Source organism: Rhinolophus ferrumequinum, chromosome 10 (genome assembly GCF_004115265.2).
Source record: "Rhinolophus ferrumequinum isolate MPI-CBG mRhiFer1 chromosome 10, mRhiFer1_v1.p, whole genome shotgun sequence".
In the NCBI taxonomy this organism is placed as follows: Eukaryota; Metazoa; Chordata; class Mammalia; order Chiroptera; family Rhinolophidae; genus Rhinolophus; species Rhinolophus ferrumequinum.
This window is the reverse complement of record NC_046293.1, coordinates 90,473,060-90,487,365: the sequence shown is the minus strand read 5'-3', so window position 1 is coordinate 90,487,365 and position 14,306 is coordinate 90,473,060. Positions and strand designations below refer to the sequence as shown.

The window sequence follows — 14,306 nt, the reverse complement described above, 5'->3', positions numbered from 1 at the left end:
TATGATTTCCAAATGCACTTGGGGAGACTTACGTGCTACAGACACTCTGGGTAAGAGTAAGGAGAGGGAAGAGTGAAGGTAGGGGCAAAGGAAGGGGACAATGGGGTCTTAGTGAGCAGGACTCCTGGAGGTGGCCTGCCCTCGCTGCTGAGGTGTCTTATCTCGCCTGGCCAGGACGCAGCTTCTTTCCTGTTATTGTGATTAGTAATATTGTAGAGAAACTTGGTAACACATTTTTTCCCCCTGAAAAATGAACTTTCAGGACAAACTCATATCTGATCTTAAATAGCTTACATTGTAGTTTCTAATAATATGTTTTAAATAGATACCATCTTACAGAAATCACTGATACTCGTTATTCAAAGTCCAAAGGAATCAAGTCTGCATTCTTTCACAGTGTGCAGGAGCTTAGTTGGAGTCAGTTTAACGCGAAGAACTGGATTCAGCTCCTCTTTTCACGTTCAGCGCAGTGGCTGTGGGATGCCACACGGTCAGGTCTGTCCCCTGGGTCTGGAACCGCTCTGCTCAACCCCAGAAGGAGTAGCTGTCATAGACAGGCTAGTGTTTGCTGAGTTGTGCTGATCCTGTGCCATTGAGGAGAGTCACATGGATTTGGGCTGGGACGGGGGCGGGGCTAATTACTATCCAGAAAAAGTATTTAAAGATAATTATATACCTCCCACTCTTCAAAATATAGCTTTGCGTGACAAGGGGTTTCCTGGCAACGCTTCCTACTGTATAATAAATGTAATGGTTTATTAGAATGTGTAAATTTATTTGTGTTTACATATGCATGGAGGATATAGAAATTAAATGATAAAACAGGGAGGAGAAATGTGCCTGCTATTCATGTTCCCTTCGCAGTAGCTGGAAAAGTCATTTGCTCTAGAAATGGAACTTCCCACATGTGGACATGAGAGAAGGATGGGGATGAGCGTGTGTAATCTAGTTCTTCCAACTTTTGTATCGCTGCATTCCCGTGGGAGGTTTCTGCTCACTCACCCCGGGTGCCCCTTACCTCTTCCCAATACTGGTCTCTGCTCTTGCCTTTCCACCTACATGGACTGTCCCTCCAACTCTCAGCATCTGCCCCTTCTATCCCAGCTTCTCCGTGGTGAACTTTTCTAGTCTTCCGAGACTCGGAACTGCTGTCATACTATGGTCTGCATTACTCATTTTAGTTACACATTCAAGAAATATTTACTAAAACACCTACCATGAGCTGGGTGCAAGGTATTCAATGTCGACATGAGAGGCACAGTCTTGGTCTGCATAAAACTCATGGGGTGATGCAGACCACTAAGCAAGCATGCTCTGTGCCCAGGTGGGCTTAGCAGCGGTGCCAGGGAGCTCATCAAAGGGCACCCTTGCCAGTCAGGGACGACCAGCAGAGGAAGCGACTTCCATTTTCCCTGGAGTGCCAGTTACCCTTTACTGCATGGTTCCTGCCTCTCCAGTGACACCATAAGGTCCTTGAGGGAAAGGGACTGTGCCTGGCACAGACCCACAGTCCTTAGTGCAGTCCATCTCACATGGTAAGAACGTTTGCTGAAAGGTTGGTAGAACAGTGGAGACAAACTCTACGCAGACTTAGTAAGTCCTTGTTGAAGACAAGCCTTGAGAGCCCCGGGCATCTTGTGACCCAGGGATTAGGGTGGCTATGAGAGGGCAGTGCTCCTACAAAAGAGTGCTTGGCACGTCATCTTTGACAGGCATCTAGAATAGTAGACAACACCAAATGGTGGACACTTTAAGGTCTTTCTGGTGGCCACGGTAAGATTCTATCCATTCTTTAACAGAATGGAGAACAAGCAACACAGAAAATCATTACATTGAATTATATTGTACATAAGTAACTTTAAAATGGACTAGTTGAGATTGGGGCAAATTTGGGTATGTGTCTTGTTGCTGATGGGATGGCAGAAGTAAAGGGAATGTTGGAGACACATTTCACTGAATATGGGGTGAGATGGTCCTCCAAAATTCGAGAACCCTGTGGGGTCCACTTCAGATCTCTGTTGAGTTGAGATCTGGAAACTCCAATAGGTTATCTAATTACTCCCTTCAAGTTGTAAGAAACTTTCTGAATCATTTGTTCCATAGTTGTTTAAATCCTATTCTGAACAGTGAGCCCCAAATGTTGCAAAATTCCTTATTGTAAGAAAGGCCTTTTACATTTCTTGAGCTCTCTTTCATGCACTAAGAGTGAGGCCTGGTAGACTGGGCCCCAGAGTTTTCGTATGAAGGAGGTCTTGGCATGAGAGAAAGAGAAAGGGGAGAAAAACCTGCATTTTCCAATTTCCTTGGAATATTGGAGAAAGAAGGTGTCAGAAGTAGAGGAGGAGCCAGACACTAGGGTCCTTGGGGTCCAGCTAGTCAGTAGCCTCTACTGGGTGTAGTACAGGGTTTTCAAGCCCCTGGGAGAATGTCCCCCTTTGGCTTAGAGCTTTGTCCAGGCTGGTGCGGAGACAGTGGGGGAGGCGGGTAGGTGGGTGAGCCTGCTTAGCGCCCTGGGATCCCCGTGGCTCGTTCCTGGGGTGTGAGGGACCTGGAAGTATCTGTGTGTTCACATGAGGTGTGCAGATGCTAACATCAGTGCACAAACAGAGCCTGGGCGTCAGAGAACACAGATGGAGACTTCAAGATCAGATGCAGCTATGGGGGTCCAGTGGTGGATGCCCAAACCAGACAGACGTGCTGCACCTCAGCAGGGAGCAGCGCAGACGAGGCTCAGGCCCAGGGGCCTGCCAGGACCAGTGCTCACAAGCCCTATTGACTTCCTGGGATTCTGAAGTCCCCTGTGCCCTGCATCCAGATTCCAGGCTGGAGAGGAACCGGGAAGAGGAAATATGAGAGACTGAACATTTTACCTTAAGGAACTACTTAAAATACAGCATGGGGCTACATTTACCCAGCTGGACTGAAATTCAGTGTTATTTATGCTCCTGCTACACAGTCGGTGAGGCTAGGGAAACAAGATTAGATCAATTATGAAACATAAACCACCAATATTTTTTGACATGTACAAGCTTTGTGGGAGTAAATTCACATCCCCTCTCCACGTGTCCATCCATACAGCCATTCAGCACACGTGTACAAACAGCTTACCACTGGACAGGCACGTAGCTAGACAGAGGCTCTGGAAGGAATACCTCTGAGGCAGCAGAGCCTATTGGAGGAAACAGGCCCATGAGCCTGTAACTGGTGTGCAGTATGGCCAGTGCTGTGCTAGAAGTATGAGCAAAGCACAGTGGGGACGCAGGGAGGCGAGTTATGTCCCCTGGGGAATTTGCAGAAGATGTCATAGGTGTGGTCATATTGGAGGTTCTTAACAAAAGTCTGAGTTCTCCAGATGGAGGCACCGGGGCGCGGTGATTCAGGTAGAAGAAAGACTCCAGGCAGGCCTCGGTGTATGAGAGGACAGGGAACATTCTGGTAAATGCAAGAAGTTCCATGTGGTTGGAACAAAAGTTTTGTGCAGGGAAGTATGGGAGATGAGCCTGGAAAGGCAGAAGGGGGCAGAAGTTCCTGAGGAAGGTTCTGGAACAGATAGTGTCACGATACTGTGTGCTTCCCATAATCCTTCAAGTTCACGCCGCACTGGGTTTCATGAACAGGAAGTATGGAGAATACTATGGAGCAAGTGTCACGTTATATTATTTTTAACTGGACTTCATCTTATAAGAGAGGGAGACACCTAGGTCTCACAACCTCCTGGGGATGGTGCTGCCAAAAACACTGACAAAGCTAATTCAACAAATATCAATCCTTCGATTATTAGCTTGATCTGGTCCCAAAGCGTCTTCCTGACAGCCATGCGAAAGAGAGCAGTTACCTCCTCTGAAGAACAACCCTCACTCTATCGCCACCTGGAAGGATAGCGATGGCTGCCCCATTGCTGTGCTGGGACACAGCTGGCAGTCAGAAGAAAGAATGTATCTCACTCACCTGAACTTTGACTTGGAGATCCGGTGGCTGAAAGAGAAAAAGGAGATGTTAGCAAATGACACACACGTTTTCTTCCATTTCACAGATGTTCAGTGATGCCCGAGAAGTTTGATGTCCCCAGTTGACTACACATGGGCCCTGGACGGATGTGTCACCGGTGTGACTTAGAACAAGCCCAGAGAGAAGCGTCTGTCAGCGTCTCCTGGTGTGTTTGTATGCTTCCATGTGGAGATGGGGGCTGGCCCCAGGGACAAACCTAGTATCTCCTAAGGGGAGAGGGAGAGCACTGTGTTCTCAGGTGTTCAGTGTCTCCCAGCAGGTTCCATGGTGTCAGCGTGTTAGGAATGCTGCACCTTGGGAAGAGCCATGGAGGCCAGGAGGGCCTCTGGTGCAGATGGAGGATCTCACCAGCCGGAGCCCCGGGCAGGAATATGCTGGCGTAGACCCCGCGGCTCTCTGCACAGGAGCCTGCCCAACACTGGGTATAAAGTGAAGATGAGCAGAAGGAGCCAGCTGGAAACCGAGAGGCTACTACAGCCCTGTCCTGAGGGCAGCAAACTGGGCCTACAGAAACAGCCATGGGTCCTGAGGGGAAAGCCAGCGTGCTGACAGGCACGGGCAGCCTGAAGACCTGGGGGCCTTTGGGGCAGAAGCACAGGGCAGGTGTGCTGGTGGCTGACTCCCAGTGTCACCATGTGGGGGCGGGGCCACTGAGAGGAGGCCCTGACACTCCCTGGCTCACAAAGGAGAGTCCAGGGGAGGCTGGATGGAAGCAGGCTGGGAGAAGGGGGAGGGTTGAGGGTGGGGGGCAGGATGGCAGAAGGGAGGGGGATAGGTGGGTGGAGAGGGGGCAGACAGAGGGGCCAATGCAAGCGCTCGAGACAAAACTGAAGGCAATGTGTCAGAAAGGCGTTGAGGGAGCATCACGGGGGAGATTGTAGGTGGAGTGAGCACGCTCAGATGGACGTGCGGAGAGATGCAGAATGCAAGTCAGGTGAAAAAGGAACGGCGACGGCAGGAGAGACACAAAGAGAGATGAAGAGAGAGGACGGGGCGGGGGTTGGGAGGCAACTGCTGCAAGCCCGTCGTCCCGGCTTAGCACGAAGCGAGCTCTGTCCCACAGCAAGAACACAACCCCTCTCGTTATTTTGTATGAAAAAACTTAAACCAGAAAATGTGACAGGTGGCAAAGCCATCGAGCATGAGATAATTATATCTCTGGGGCCCTGAGAATCCGAGCCAAGTGCCTTTTCGCTCTGAACCGTTAGCTGAGAACCTTTCCCCGCCTCCCAAAGCTGCCTGCTAGGGCTGGAGGCTGTAATCACATGTTAAAGCGTGGGCGGGGGACCAGGAGCCCAGGGCGGCATTTTTATTTAGAACCACGGTTTAAAGGGGGAAACAAATGTTTTCCAGGTGCTCACTGGGGATGGGGAGTCAGGTGCCTGTTCTCCAGCAGGGCCGTGCTGAGCTGGGCACCTTCAGGGTCTTCCTGAGCCTTGCTTTTGGGCAGTTGCCTCTCCTCGTTGTAAACATAAGCCCATGTAAGTGGCCATGATCTGCGGTGACTCTGTCCACAGAGCCTGGCTTGGGCCCAGGCCTTATCTCAGAAATGTCTCAGTGACGTCTTGGAGGTGCCTTTCAGTGCAGACCACAGGCCCTTCCCCGTAAGGCTCTCTCTCAGTCCAAGTGAGTCATAAGCAAAGGAGGTTTTTAAAAACTCCCACATGGGGAAAGCAAAATCTGGGTGTTCACATCTCCCAAGGAAATGCCACTGGGGTGTGGGCACTCACAGCTAAGGAGGACTGTTTGAAATGAGGACCATGACTGAGTTTAAGTATGGTCACCGCCATGCGTCCTTCCTTGGCATTCTGGCACATTCTGAAGAAGAGGAAATGGAGCAGGACTTTCTTTTCCACTTAGTTACAAGTCCTGATGTATAACCCTGGACACCACACTTAAGACTAATTTTCCTTGTTGTTTTTGCTGTTCTCAGGAGATTGTGAGCCTAACGTTAGGCTTTCTGGGTCTGAAACATTCATCCCTTTTTAAGTACGTTACTTAAGTGCCCCAACCTGGGAAGGGAGAGGGTATTGCTCAAGTGGCGCGTGTCTGAAGACAAAGGAAAACCCCAGCCCTAAGAGAGCCATGGTTAGAACTCTTTTAAAGCTTGAATGTCTTGTTTCCTCCAGTTTCTCAGTATAGGTGTGAGTCAACAGTAGGATCCCACTTCATGAAAAAGGGGGACGTCATTGCTCAGCAGCCTTTTACATTCTATTCTATTCTATTCTATTCTATTCTATTCTATTCTATTCTATTCTATTCTATTCTATTCTATTCTTAAAACTGTATCTAGTGTTCTAAGGGATTATTAAAGAGCAGGGAGGTGGAGAACGTTAGTATCTAACACACAAGACCATCACAACAGCTCCACTGGGATGTACCTGGAGTTCATCCACTCCAAGATACTTTCTCTGCCCAGGCCTCCAAGACAAAACTAGGAAACCATGATTTTCTTTGTTGATATTGAGGTTCAAAATTAGAGACAAACCCAAAACTCTTTTTGTTTTGCTTACTCAACTTGCATTTGTCATTATTTGACAGATATTTGAACTTCTTCAGAGCCGTGTATACTTTCAGCCTCTCTCCCCTTCCTAATGAGTCCCATGATGACCACCTGCTGTGTGAAACAGTATTGCCCTGAATCTCCCAACTTGCCTTTAACATAAATCAGATAGCGCTGTAGTCACCATCCAGGTCAACACATGTCTGGCTCAACCTTGATTCCACAACTGCAGCACCCCTACAGCTGTCATTACTAGAACGACCAAACCCTGGACCTTGTCACTGCAGGTGCTGAGCGCCGACCTCAGCTGCTCCACCTCTCTGACCAGAGTCTCCTCTTTCATCGTCCGGCCTGCTCTCTCACGAGCCTGTCTTTGCTGGCACTGGGCCTGCCCAATCACTTGCTCTCCCTGGGTTCCCAGGCTAATGTCAGACTTGAAGTCCAGTTCTCAGCATGGCCCACGGTCACATCAGTGTCACCGTCCACACTACACAGACTTTCACACTGCCTGGGCCTTCTATTGGGCCTGCTTGGCAAATTCTTACTCTGGTTCACACCACTGCCCGTTTTCAGTGCTTCCAGGTTACAGAGCCTGCCAAAAAATATGTCGAATTGTTCTGCAGGCTGACTCCACATTTACAGTGCCAGTCTCCACTGCATCTTTAGCACAGCTCAGCAGTCTGTGACCCCCTGGTGACTCACTCATCTGATGACCTGTGCTGTCCTTCAGGTTCCTAGGAGGCCTAACCTCACTTTCTGTGAGGAGACGATGGGTCACTAGGTGTGACTCCGATCATTGACCCTCTTCAGCAGAGCCTCTGTCTAGTTCCATATTCTTTATAGAACTGTGGGCCTTGAGAGCTGGGAAGGGGGCCCTTAGGTACCACCTGGATCTGTGGTTTGTAGTTATCAAGTGACAGATGCTTTATTTCTATGAAATCTCACATAGGAGCCAACATGTAAAAGAGGTGGAAGTGGTCTCTTTCTGCAGCAGCCCTGCAGGACCCCCAGGCGCCTGCTAAGGTCACCCTGAAGCAGCCACTGGGCCAGCCCCTTCGTTTCCTGGAGGACGAGGCTGAGACTCAGAGCAGAAGTGCTTTGGTCGAGCTCATATGGCTAGTAGGTGGCTGATTAGTACTAGGCTCAGGACTCCTGATGTCAAGTCTCTTTCCATTTGCCAATTAGTCCCAGACGTAAAGGAACTCTACTCCTGGTAAAATCCACTATCTTTGAAGTCAGCCTCCTCCTTCCTCAAGCTGTTCCTTCCTTCCTGTAAGTACTATTTGCATTCCAGTGCCTGTACCCCCTCCCTTTGCATGGGCTTCTTCTGTGCTGTAGAGATGGCCCCAGCCATTACTATGACGAGAACAAGCCCTCCTGGGCTGTTGCTGCCCCCTCTTTCTGTGATGCTGTTTTCCTTCCCCTCTGGAGTGAGTGCCCTGTGCTGGCTCGGTTCTGCCGTCCTTCACTGGGACTCCAGCGCCCACAGCCGAATCCTTAGAGTACAGCTCCGGAACACACAGAGTCCGCCCATGTTTTTCCATCTCCACATGTGACTGTCCTCAGCCACCATCATGTCACACCTCAGTAACTGAGATTGAGGCCAAATCACGTGTCTGCCTGCTTCCCTAGGGGCCTCACTCGTCCCTATTCTTTTCTGAACATCAAAGTGATTCTTCAAGAATGCAAAACTAACCAAATCAAACAGCTCCACATTCTTATGACTTCTCACAGTCTTGTGACAAAGACCAAGATCAGTAAGGGGTCTACCAGGTCCTGCCCCATCTCCAACCTGGTCTCCTCACTCTCCCCTCCTGCCTCACTGGCCAAACTGACCTTCTCTCTGTTCTTCTGCCCCAGGGCCTTGAGATGCACCATTTTCTCTGATTGGAATATTCTGCCTTACTCTTCACCTCAATAAGGTATGTTCACCCTTCAGTTCTCAGCGAAAATTTGATTTCTTCACAGAAGCTGTTCTTAACCTGCTAGTCTAAATAGGTCCTTCCCTCTGTCAGTAACCCCACATTACAGTTATTTTTCCTTCTTAACACTTATCCCAATTTTAATGCCTTATTTACTTATCAATGTCACTTTCACACCAGATTACGAGCACCAGTGAGATGGTGTCAGTTTGCTCTACTGCTGTGTGTCACCATCATCTAGCACCAAGCTGGGCACACTATGGAATGTGTGTCCAAATAAATAGCTCTGCCTTGAAATTCTTCCTCCAGGGGTTTCCAAGTGAGTGCCGCTGTCTGTTCCCCTAACAGCTCTTCATCTGTTTCATTTACTAGCTCTTACTCTTCTGTGTGCCCGGGTCCCAAGGTTCTGCTTCCATTCCTCCGTGAACAACCCTTATCCCATGACCTCATTAATAGTTTTCATACTGCTAACCTCAAGTGCGTGACTCCCTCCTGCTGGGAGCAGGCCTCAGACCCCTCCATGCCGCTGCCTCTGTGATCCCTGCAAGACCCCTGGAAGCCCTGCCTCGCTCACGTTGTACCTCAGCACCTTATCAAGTGCCTGCAAACTCTAATGGCTCCTTCCTTTGCATCACCCGTCCTCCCCACCAGCCTACTCCACCTCCCGAAAGTCACATTGCAGTTCCCTTCTCTCTGCCCCCGGCCCCTCAGGAGCCATTTCCATCTAGGTCTCTCACTACATATAAATCCTTATTCAGACCTCATTTTCTACACAAGCCTTTTCACTCTTAGCTTTAAATAAAAAAGTGCTACCTCTCACTGTCACTCTCTCAGCCCCCAGCCTGTTCTCATGCTGTCTCCCCCACAGGAATGTTGACAGTCTCATCCTGTCATTGTCTGAGGGGGAGGGGTGGGGTAGGGGGATGGGAGATGGGGAAAGACCATAATTTATTAAGCACACGTGATACCCCTGGTGCTGTGAGCAGGTATTTTACATGTGCAGTACCGGTATATAAATGTGGACATTCCCAGGGATGACAGCGACCTTTCTGCAGAGCTCTTGGAATCTGCAGAGCATGTCCTCGAGGAAATGATGGACATATGGAAGAGACTGCCAGCTTCCCTTCATGAAATGCACTGTCGAGTGGCTTCCTGCTGCCAGTTCCCCAGTCTGGAGCTTGGGCCATGCTCAAAAGTCAGAGTTGCAGGTCCCGGATCGTCTCTTCTCCAAGCCTCACTGGTGTCAGATCATAGAAAGTCCTAGAACTGACGGACTTTGAAGGCTTGCTATCTGCCTCTCCTAATGAGGCTGTCTGGGGCCCACTTCTAGAAACTCTAGTGCTTATTTTGTATGGTTTCAAAACAAGAGGAGGGGAAAAGGCTTGCACTGCTGCTTAAAAATGTAATTAGCACCGTATTTTAAGCACATTTGACAATAATTGCTTCCCAACACTGCGGAGAAACCTGCAGTGCAGACTCCCCGGTGCCACTGTCAGAGTGAGTGATTCCGAAGGCCCGGTGCCCTGGAGACAGAGCTGCAAGAGCGTGCGCACCTCAGCCTGTGTCCTCTGCTCCTTTGGCTGGGAGGCCATTCTCAAGGCTGACTGGCTTGCGGCTTGGCTCACCTACAGCTAACCTTCCCACTACTTCTTTCTTTCTTTATTTTTGCTTTAAATATTTTTTTAAGTAAATTTTTTATTTTTCAATTACAGTTGACATACAATATGAGTTTGAGGAGTACAACATAGTGATTAGATATTTATATAACTTATGAGGTGATCATCACGATAGATTTAGTACCCATCTGACATTACACACAGTTATTACAATCTTATTGACTATATGACTCATGCTATACCCTACATCCCCACGACTATTTTGTAACTAGCAATTTCTACGTCTTAATGCTTTCACCCTTTCTACCCATCTCCCCACCTGGCAACCATCAAAACATTCTCTGTGTTTATGAGTCTGTTTCTGTTTTCTTTACTTTGTGCTTTAGATTTCACATGTAAGTGAAATCATATGACACTTGTCTTTCTCTGTCTGACTTGCTCCACTTAGCACTATACTCTCTAGGTCCATCCATGCTGCTGCACAAGGTGAGATTTCATTCATTTTTATAGCTGAGTAATATTCCATTATATATACGTAGCACCTCCTCTGTATCCATTCATCCATTCACCCAGGCTGCCTCCACATCTTGGCCATTATAAACACTGCTGCAATGAACATATGGATGCACAAGTTCCCTCGAAGTAACATTTTGGGTTTCTTCGGATAAATACTCAGAAGTGGGATAACTGGGTCCTTGTCTCTTGTTATAGCCTTTGTTTTAAAGTCTATTTTGTCTGGTATAAGTATTGCTACCACAGCTTTTTCTTTTTTTTAAATTCCATTTTCATGAAATCTCTTTTCCATCCCTTTTATTTTCAGTCTGTGTGTGTCTTTCGATCTGAAGTGGGTCTCTTGTAGGTGGCATATGTAAGGGTTTTGTTATCTTATCTATTCACCACCCTGTTTAAAAAGGGTTGGGCTTGCCCAGACTGTTGCGTCATTTCAGAGAGAAAGGGTGAGATAAGATGCTGTCCTGCTGACGGAGTGATTTAGAAACTCGTTTTATTTGAGACGGGTCCTACACAGAGCCTTCTCTTGGCAGTGTCTGTCAGTGCCAGGGTGAGTCTACAGTTCTTATACCTCCGTGGAGCCTGATTGGCTCACGGGGCCTCATGCTCAAGGTCAATGTGACTTCCCGACAGAATACAACTTTAATCTTTGGACTCTGCTTTCTAAGACGCTGGTCACGAAACCAGAAGTTTGCTTATTTTTAGCAGGTAAACCATTTTTCCCTTCATTTTTGGAGGGGAAAATTTCCTAGGGACTATAGGTGTCCATTTTTAAGATTGAATTAAGATGAGTGGTTGTGATAATTCATGTGTGAACTTTCCTTTCTCACACCTGGCCCGTCCCAGGCCAAAGTCAGCTCATCAAAGTCTGGGTCTGGGGTTGGACCCAGGGACAGAGGTTGTGCATGTCGAGCCTGGGACTTACGCTGGAGGAGTCGGCCACAATCCAGACCAAGCACAGGTGGATTTATTAACTCAAGTTTGTATTTTGAGTGCCTGTTTCCCTTTACTAGATGGATAACTTAAGTCACAGACAAGGCCCAAGATGTTTATCATCTCCCCGTGTATTTTCTTCCCTGTTTGCTTTCCTTCCAGCTCACTTTTATCAGAAGGGAAAGGGTGGTTCAGAGCCCCAGGGACCATCACCTAGCTATCTCTTGTGAAAGTGGGTGAGAGGGGCTGGGAAGAAAGAGGCTTCAGCGCCACCCCCACGCCCGCTAACATACGCTCTGTATTTCTGTGATGTGATGGACAGGGGCTCAAAATCCAAGAGTCAGAGCCTCACAGAAGTACTGGGTTGAAGAGAGTCTCAAATTAACACCTTGGGGTTATACTCTCCCCAGCACCTCCCTTCCCCATGTGGGTTTCTGTTTCTTGCTGCTCTGATCTCTGCCCATCCAGTGATGAGCCATCCCATTCTGACTTCTGGACACAGCACCCCTGCCTGCGCCCCAGGAAAAGCCCAGCCCCTGGGCTCGCCGAGCCTACTCACGCCAGCCTGGCCCCACAGTTTTCTCCCTCGATGTCTCCTCCAGCCACGTTCTCAGTGTTGACAGACTCCGTCTCACTTGTGGGCATGCTCACTGCAAGAGACAGAGGGATGCAAAGCCAGGTGTGAGGGTGGGGAGGAGCGGGAGAAAAGAGCATCCGTTTGTAACACACCCAGCCCCAGGAGGCTGCCGCTACAAGCAAGCTGAGGCCCTGGCACTGCCTTGGCCAGGCTCGGGGACTTCCTTCACTGACAGACATGCCTGTTGCTTGTCTAGGGTAAGTTTTGCTGCCAAGGACACTCTAAACTGGTGGGAATGTAGGAGGAAATCTGGTGACAAGATCAGTTACCTTATAGGAGACATCCTGAAAACACTGACCGTTGAATCCTTTCTCTCCTCTTAACTCTATGCACCAGAGAAGCCGTGCAAGCTTTTCCACTTGCATCTACTACTTGTCATAAAAGAAGAGCTTTCATGAAAATATTTTATTTCTCTTATTTTTTCCACCCACCAATTCTAAGGGGCTCCATCCCCAAAACTTAGGGTCCAGCTTATTTGTACCAAGGGCATTTCTGCTGAACTACTGGACAGGTTTAGAGGACAGCCCCTTTCCCGAAGTGCACAGGGGGTCCTGAGTCTGTGACGTCTAGGATGGTCCCTGAACTAGAGAGCTCGAAGGGAATGGCCATGAGCCGGCTCATGTACTAAGGTTCACATTAGCGCTGCAACCTCAGGAAGGAGGAATCCACCAAATTAAGTTTACATGTGGCTTGAAGACAGACTGCAGGACGCTATTCCCCCTTCCAGCAACCTTGACATTCCCACCTCAACCAGGGACGCGAACCACTTCCTTCTGCCCGTCCATCCCATCTCTCCCGAGGTGGCAGGGGCTGACTGTGCAGACCAGCAGGGGTCTTCTCCTTGGAACCCATTGGGGGCTTAGAAGAAGCCATTGCTTTTACTATATTTTCTTCCAAATACATGTTTAAGTCAGGAGAATTCTTTTCCACCTCCTATTACCTTTTCATAGGATACAACAACGAGTTCCTTATTTGTGCCAACCCTGTTCTTTAGAGTGGTCATCACAGCACAGGTCCTGGTTCAGCTTTCCTGGCAGAACAGAACTCTTTATGTGGAGAGAAAATCACTAGCCCTCAGCAGCCAGAGACTCTGCGGTTAGTGAGGGTGTGGCATCAGGTGATGTGGTGTCACGTGAAAAGTCCCCATGGGGCCACCAGAGCCCAGCAAACTTCTATGGTTATAAGGGCCATGTTGCTGGACGTGGCTTTGTCCCCGTCTCTCTTCTTGTGGATGAACACAAGATGGGAGGGTGAGAAGAGACTCATTTCAAGAACACGGAGGACACGCAGGGGAAGCCCACGCTGTACCTCGTGTTTGAATGTCATGTGTGAGAGACTCCAGCCTAGGGCTCAGTGTCAACGAAGTTGGGTAATGAGAAGTCCAGATGCTATAAAAGTTTGGAACTGGATGGGACTTTAGACATTGTGCAGCTCTAACTTGTCCCCTTCGCTTCACAGGACAGGGGGGTGAGGTCTAAGGGACAGATCCCCAACGTCACACAGTGTTTGGGCGGGACTTGCTGCAGCACAGGTGTCATGACCCCTGCACCATGTGTCTCCTGATTGTCCCCATGTTGACCAAGTCCCTTCCCTATACTCTAGGACAAGATGAGGTTCTTCAAGCCAAATCAGGCTCTGGGACTTGCATAGTGTCCCACACACTATGCATAGGGGCATAGTGAATCACAGGAGCATAGTGAATAGCCAAATAGTGGTGTTGAATTTGCAGCATTTATACTCTCTTTGGAGCTCGAGGTCTGAGGGAACTGGTGAGCGAGACTAGACCTTAGGGATGATTTTAGCACTGGAGGCTGGGAGGACAGATTTTCAGAGCTTTCCAGTGTTCCTTACTCCATCCACACTAAGGAAGAGGTAACATAATTGAAGATCCTTCAGTCTTTTAATCCATATGCCTCCAGCCATTTCTGACCTAAGGTTCTTCTAACTCTTCCGGCAGCATTATTTAAAGAGCTGAGGTGTGTATAAAAAGCTATCTGACTCTGTGACACTTTGCTCCCAGAGAGCCCCTGGTGTGCGGAGCAGTGTGATGGTGGCTGTGCTAGGCTCAGAAAGACAACCAAACTAGGAGTGGGCAGGGCTGGGCATTAGGGGGGACCCTATCTTTTTCTAAATCAGGGCACTGTCTGTACCTGAACCAAGCTGGCATTTACAGTGAC

The 14,306-nt window shown here is 48.8% G+C and overlaps 1 protein-coding gene across 28 annotated transcripts in view; it reads right to left on the bottom strand.

Annotated features, from left to right (window-relative positions):
- Positions 1–14,306, bottom strand: part of CACNA1C (calcium voltage-gated channel subunit alpha1 C) — a 617,393-nt gene that overhangs the window by 115,097 nt on the left and 487,990 nt on the right. For all 28 annotated transcript variants that reach the window (XM_033118404.1, XM_033118415.1, XM_033118423.1 and 25 more), the window contains 2 exons: positions 12,052–12,142; positions 3,949–3,975 (listed from right to left, as the gene is read on the bottom strand). In XM_033118404.1, coding sequence (XP_032974295.1) covers positions 3,949–3,975; positions 12,052–12,142 — 118 coding nt within the window. The remainder of the gene's footprint in view (positions 1–3,948; positions 3,976–12,051; positions 12,143–14,306) is intronic.